The 7,500-nt window shown below is 43.0% G+C and overlaps 1 protein-coding gene across 1 annotated transcript in view; it reads left to right on the forward strand.

Annotated features, from left to right (window-relative positions):
- Positions 1-7,500, forward strand: part of LOC308304810 (rab proteins geranylgeranyltransferase component A 1-like) — a gene marked incomplete at its 3' end in the record, with an annotated part of 50,846 nt that overhangs the window by 35,609 nt on the left and 7,737 nt on the right. Inside the window, exons 13-14 of the mRNA XM_080749439.1 lie at positions 5,351-5,458; positions 6,138-6,201. Of these exons, the coding sequence (XP_080605565.1) occupies positions 5,351-5,458; positions 6,138-6,201 (172 nt within the window). The remainder of the gene's footprint in view (positions 1-5,350; positions 5,459-6,137; positions 6,202-7,500) is intronic.

A 7,500-nucleotide genomic window follows, 5' to 3' on the forward strand; every position in this document is an offset into this window, starting at 1 on the left:
ACTCAATGTGTTCAGTACTTTGAAGAACTAATCAACTCAAATGTGTTCAGTACTATAGGAACTTAACTGATAATTTATGTTACAGAACACAACATAAGAGATATCGGTAGATAGATACTATTGATCAGTGGTTCTCAAACGTTACAATTTCAAGGTCTCCCCTAACGGGACCATTTGGTTCCATTTGTACACTGTCAGAGTTACAGATTTGTGTGGGTCAATTTAGACCCCCATAAAGTAACCCACAGAGTCCCTGGAATCCACTTTGAGAACCACTGCTATAGATATATACTGTAGATAGATCAGGACAGAGGCAGAGCAGTGTAAGTGTCTCTGTGTGTGTGACCTTTCTTAAGAGCAGACATAGTCAGGTAATTTATGATCGGCGAAATATGCAATTTATGGAGAGGAAATTAACATCATAACTTAATCTCTCCTCTCTCTCCTCCCCTCCCCTCCTCAGTCCTATCCTCTGCTCTCTTTTCTTTTCTTCTGTTCTTTTTTCCTCTTTTTTCCCCCCTCCCTTCCCCATCACCTCTCTTCTCTTCTCTTCTCTTCTCTTCTCTTCTCTTCTCTTCTCTTCTCTTCTCTTCCACTCTATGATGGACGATGCTTACCTTGACAGAGAGAAAGTGTGTGTGTGTGTGTGTGTGTGTGTGTGTGTGTGTGTGTGTGTGTGTGTGTGTGTGTGTGTGTGTGTGTGTGTGTGTGTGTGTGTGTGTGTGTGTGTGTGTGTGTGTGTGTGTGTGTGTGTGTGTGTGTGTGTGTGTGTGTGTGTGTGTGTGTGTGTGTGTGCACATGCCCGTGACATCCATGCTTCAATGCTCCTTTCTTTGACGCTCTCTCTCCCCCTCCTTCCCCTTATTCTGTCTCTTGGTCATTATTTACTACCTGCTTGACTGACTGACTGATTAAATGACTGATTTGTTGACTGAGTTACTGTTGGGGCCTTGGATCATCATGGCCAAGTATACATGATAAAATACGTATAATTGTCCCCATAATACAACAAAGGTGTGGTGAATTTGGAGGAATTTTAAGATCATTTCAGTGTAACATTAAAGATGAAGTGCCATGATTTATTTCCTCCCTAAAACATGATTATCAGGTATTATGATTATACTAGGAGGAGGATTTTTTCCATAAGAGTGTACAGAAAGAGTTAACATTACGTTTTTATGTGGCCACAGTTGACAGGTGACTGCAGTTAGACCCCCTGTGTCTGGGTGATGAGGGAGGGAGATTAATGTATTCACTATTCCCTTTGTATTTTGTATTTTCCTGGACTTCCTGGAGGCTGACACCTTGTGGGTCAAAAGTGCTGATCAGCACTTTTGACCCACAAGGTGTCAGCCTCCAGGAAGTCCAGGAAAATACAAAATACAAAGGGAATAGTGAATACATAATTACTCATAACAACCAGACCAGGGGGTCTAATGAAGTACTGTCAACCTCATAGACACATGAAAACCAGAAAAATAACAAAACTATGGCACCACCTCTTTAAGTTACCAAACCAATATTTAGCCTGAAGCTAACAGCCTCTAATGGACACTGGCTCCCACTCCCACTAGCTAGCTAGATAATCAGTCCAACAAGGAAAAGTGTATGTGTGTGTAGTCATTGGTTCTCAAAGAGGGCTCTGGGGACCCCCAGGGTAGCCTGACTGCAAGCGCCAGACTCAATCACACACTTCATTTTGGGATTGAGTCTGAGCCTGGGGACGGAGATTCTTCTTCAGCGGGGGCGGGGTAAAGCCTATTGATGTCACACACACACACACATACACACACACAGCCCGTGTGTCGCCGACGGCGACGCGGCGTGACATTGCAAAAATACGTTATTTCTCATAACATATTATATGACTGCATGTTTACGTTAGTGCAAAATGGTATTAAAACGTAATGAAACGGCACTATTGTATTGTTTATTAACTCATTGAATGCCATTTCAAGATGGCCCCCAAGTACCAGACTGCCACTATCCTAGATTTCTAGTGCACGGATCAATTTTTAGTGCACGGATCGTGCACGCCCATGCACCATATATGCATCATATGTGTAGTACTTTTTAACAGCTTTCAAACAAAGAAATCCGCTTGGAAATCCGTTCAGGCATTCATGAGATAGAAGCCTTCAAAGTCAGACAAAACAAACACTGCCACCTTCCAAATTTCTAGTGCACGGATCAATTTTTAGTGCACGGATCGTGCACGCCCATGCCTAGATCATGCACCATATGTGTAGTACTTTTTAACAGCTTTCAAACAAAAAAATCCGCTTGGAAATCCGTTCAGGCATTCATGAGATACAAGCCTTCAAAGTCAGACAAAACAGCCATTTTTGACATTTTGAAAGATGTGTTTGTTATGGGGCTAAACATGCAATTTCGCAATTGCGATCATGCCTAATACATTTGAGGCATTTTTAGAATTTTTTTTATAAAAAAAAATTTTGAAAAAAAAAAAAAAAAAAATTTTTTTTTTTTTTTTTCAAAATGGCTTCCAACTCGGGAAACTCGGGCTGTGGCAGCCTGGGAGTACTGTAATAACTCGTGAAACTCGTGCCTTGGCAGTCAATGAGTTAAAAGAATTCGAGTCGAGTCTGACTCCGCCATGACAGTTTTCACGGACCAATCAGAGTCCACTAGCGGCTCACGTGGGCAGAAGAGCACCAATCAGAGTCCACTACGGAATCTCACGTGGGCAGAACAGCTCCGAAGGGAGGGGGCTGGGACTGGACCAGCATACCACGTGCCTCAAGTCTACAGCCCTGATTGGCCCATTCAATGCGCCCGCTCTTCAGGCGCGCTTGAAATAAAATAAAATATCTCCGGGTTCAGTCCACACTACACACCACCCACCAACAGGGGGTGGTGATGTGCGGACTGAAGTATCAGGCTACCCCCAGGGGTCCTTGAGATGGTTCCAGATGGTCCCCAGCCAAAATATTGATATTTGGGAACCAGATGGACCCTTATGGGTCTGTAACAAATGGTGCAAATGGTTCCATTTGTACACTCAGAGTTAAATGAACACTGCAGTGAGATTTGGGATCAAAATGGTATCAACTAGGGATCCGTAGCCCAATTGAATATGAATTGCTGTTATAGCCGTACACAAAAATGTCCCTTGCATAATAATAATAATTTAGCAAATGTTTAAGAGCTCTGTAGACTATTCATAAGGGCAGTTACAGCTTATGGCTAACTATACCCAATGATACCAGTGGAAAAGGCTAACAATGTTGGATACGTTTGCTCTCCACACAGAGGACACCTTCATGTCTGACTGGCTGGATGACTGGTTTACTGACTGACTGACTTATTGATTGATTGACTGACTGACTGGCTGTGTTGACTGGCTGTGTGTGTGTGTGTGTGTGTGTGTGTGTGTGTGTGTGTGTGTGTGTGTGTGTGTGTGTGTGTGTGTGTGTGTGTGTGTGTGTGTGTGTGTGTGTGTGTGTGTGTGTGTGTGTGTGTGTGTGTGTGTGTGTGTGTGTGTGTGTGTGTCCGTCCCTTAGTCCATCTATCAGTCCATTGGTTCGACTGAAGGTCTCCTTACTAGTAAATAAATCTTTATTTACATACACTCACCCTGCCTGCCTGTCTGTCTATCTCTCTTCTGCCTTTGTCTCTCCTCTTGCACTCACCTGTCTGTCTGTCTGTGTATCTGTCAGCCTACCACGTATATGTGTATGCATACACTTTGTGTGTCAATGACCTTCCAGCTAAAGTGATGCCCCAAGAGAAGTGTGTGTGTGTGTGTGTGTCTCCCCATCCTCCTTGTTATGTCAGAAGGTTATGGATGAGCTTTTATGCGCATCATTATTCCCAATAATAGGTTTTGGTAGCGTGTGTGTGTGTGTGGTAGCGTGTGTGTGTGTGAGGGTTCGAGAGAGACACCCTTGGAAAGGCCACCAACCAAAAACAGACATGGGGGGTGGGCCTGTTTGAGAGCAGCCTTCAAAATTTGGGAGAGTCACATATATATATATATGTGTGTGTGTGTGTGTGTGTGTGTGTGTGTGTGTGTGTGTGTGTGTGTGTGTGTGTGTGTGTGTGTGTGTGTGTGTGTGTGTGTGTGTGTGTGGTGTATGTAAGATAGATATTCAAAATAAGCTAATATCTTTAAGCTTGTAGATCTGCTGTTTTCGCTATTATTGAAAATGAAAGCTCTACTATGTATAAATTATGTGAATAAAATGTTATTTTATTCCCATTCTATTGAGACATTTAGACCATGTGTCTAGGTTGGACACCTTTGACACAATCCTGTTTCTGGTTTGACACAGATTTTGACCTGAAGATCAAAATGTAATTTTTCTCCTGAGAACGCAGGCATGCTCGATTAGTTCAGTGGTAAAAACTTCAGCATTTGCACCGTAGACCCGGGTTCATAATAACCCGGGTAGAACAGAAATGCTGCAGAGTGCATCTTTAAGTATTCTATTTTAACCCATAAAGCTGAAGTTGGAAGAGTTGTTGTCAGTTAAAAACAAAAGGTTAAAGCTGTGCCTGATAACCATGTAATTATAATGGCAATTTGTCTGTCAAGGACCTTAACCCTTTCCAAGCCACGGGGAGCCCCTTAATATTAAAACCGGAATATATCGGACATCTGAGCAAGGAGTCTCAGCCGCGTCGTCTTTTCCCGTACTGGGTCATTAAAACCGAAATAAATGATTTTTATCCGAAAATCGGCGATCGTCTAACCTTCCCTAGTCACCGCTCGTCCATCGATAGCTCATGGCTGCTCTGACATGAAGCAGAGGTGACGTCATGGCCTTTCCTTCTTCATGCTTCCTTGACACCGTCCGTTTACTGTCTGGAGGATAACATTAGCATAGCTGGAGTGCTAAGGGCTAAGCTAGCCAAAATGGTCACATCGACTGTTCAGTCATTCTTGGATTATATGCATGGATTATTATGCGCACGGATCGCGCATGCGAAACGCACGGGGAGATCGATGCTCGTCCAAAACTACCACTCTATCCCAACGGAGATCCAGATAATCACGGTGAGCTAATGACCTGGGGGAAAAAAAAGAAAAAACAACGGTGCGGTCCAAGAAGGAGTGGTGGCGGGCTCATGTTTATAAACATAATATTATGTCTCAGATCACAATACAATAATAGAAATTTCACGGCTAATCTACCAACAACCATTCTATTTCGGCTGGCAAACTGTTAAAATAAATGAAATAAAAAGTTGTCCTGGTTCATTATGTTCTCTTGGGCTGATCAAACACAGACTTCAAAATAAAATGATGTATCATCCTCATTCTGATTTTAATCCTGAATTTGAGTCTTAATTCTAAGGTGATTCTGTTGTCCCCTCCCCCTTCTAGGTGCAAGGCCCTGATTGACAGCCGAGGTCTACGAATCAGCTGTAGCCATTTCGTGGTGGAGGACGGCTATGTTGGGGAAGGGCAGAAGACAAGGGCCACACCCACTAGGTGAATATTATCCAATCGTGGTACCAGCTCGGTCTGTCACTCATTCACTCTTAGATTCACTTTTGTTAGGTAGATAAATGGCAGTTCATGTTGCATCCCAATTGTACCCTGTTAACTCAGAGTTCTACTGCTGGTTTACTATCCTCTTGGATTAAAGTCCTCAGTCGCAAGTCGTCATTTGGATTCCATAGAAGCCAACATGCATGTCATACGAGTTTTTTAGTTAGAAATAGAATGCATGTTCTGAAGCATCTTACATAAAACCCTAAAAAATGGATACACATGGATAGATCTCAGAATCTCAAGGCACCCCCATAATCATAGCAACAAAAGCTGATCGTAGATCGACTCTTTTGGCCAATTTTCAACACCATGTTGAAAGTGGCTAAAATATGTTTTTAGGGTGTAGAATTTGCCTCTGCATTGGGAAATGAGTGTGCACAAAGTGCTGCTGTAGTATTTTAAAGAATAATTCATAACTCTAGTTTTGGTATAGTTGTATATTGTATTTCAACAATGTGTGGTTGTCACAAAATCTCAAGGCACACCAGGACTTGTTTCAAGGCACTCCAGTGTACCTACCTACACCTGCACACCGTTTACCACTGCTATAGGTAATAATGTACCAACTGTATGTCTCTCTGTCTGTGTCTCAATTTGTTTTACTTTGTATCCCCAGGAGCATTTCCAGAGCTGTTCTCATCACAGACGGTTCTGTTCTTCCCAGCGAATCAGAACAACAGGTAAGCAGTGACAAAAAGAAAACAGATTAATTATTATGATTAGAAACCTTGCATCAGCATACTATAGTGTGCTATATTTCAGTATAGTATGATAAATAGTACTAGTGTTCTACGGTTCTCTCTCCCAAGTCACTGAACTCGGCTGCCAACCAGGCACGCATGGACCGCTCAACTTTTCTCTCCCAATATATTGCGCTGCTGTAATCTGATCCCAGGTCAGTCTAGTCATCACACAGCACTTCTGGCTTTTCTCTACTGATCAGTGCTGAGTACAGGTCTTCTCAGATCCACTCAGGTGTTACACATAATGATAATAGACCCGGGATCTGAGCTAATGGAGTATGAAACGACCCGCACCTGGATCTGTGCACCACCGGTAATACTGTACCAAGAGTAGAACAGTATTTAACAGAAAAAATGAAATTTTCAAATGTGTTTCATTTAACAAAAGTGAAATGACTAAATTCATCACCAGAACGAGGAAGAGGTTGTCACCATCGCCTTTGAGTCCTGAGATCATTATCATTTTGAGAGAGGGGGAGAGAGATTGAAACGGAGTGATAGACTCAGGGAGAGCGAGAGAAAGAGAAATGGAGAAAGCAATCTCAATTACTGAAGACAGAGCGAGAAAATCCTCAAATGAATTGCTCTGCCTCGACCTCCACACACACACACACACACACACACACACACACACACACACACACACACACACACACACACACACACACACACACAGTGCCGCCTAATTATGTGAGAGTTAAATATTGAAATATTGAATTAGGTTTGGTCAGGAGAATTATTATATTTCATTTATCTTGTGTCTGAGAGAGAGAGAGAGAGAGAGAGAGAGAGAGAGAGAGAGAGAGAGATTAGTTTCATTATTAGTGAACACTGCAGGCTACCCCCCACACACACGTGTTCAGCTTCCACCCTAGTTAAACTTGACGTCTTTCCCCTTTTCCTCCCTCTGGTACCTTCTCTCCGTCTGTCTGTGGGTGTCCGTCTCTCTGTCAGTATGTCTGTCAGTATATCTGTCCACTGTCCTTCTGTCCCCACTTAGGAATCGCCTTCCTTTGGCAGTACAAAACGCAGCTAAAAACTCAACTTATTTCGAGAACACTTTATCCTGCCTGTCTGCCTGTCTGCCTTTTATGCCCATATCTGGAGGTCTCTGTATCTGTCTGTCTGTGTCTCTTTTATGTCCATAGCAAATGTCCATTGTCTCTTTTATGTCCAAAGTGCGGCCCGGGGGCCAAATGCGGCCCGAGGACACATTTTATACGGCCCGCGGCTTCA

The sequence above is a fragment of the Nannobrachium achirus genome (genome assembly GCF_963921795.1).
Source record: "Nannobrachium achirus genome assembly, chromosome: 19".
In the NCBI taxonomy this organism is placed as follows: Eukaryota; Metazoa; Chordata; class Actinopteri; order Myctophiformes; family Myctophidae; genus Nannobrachium; species Nannobrachium achirus.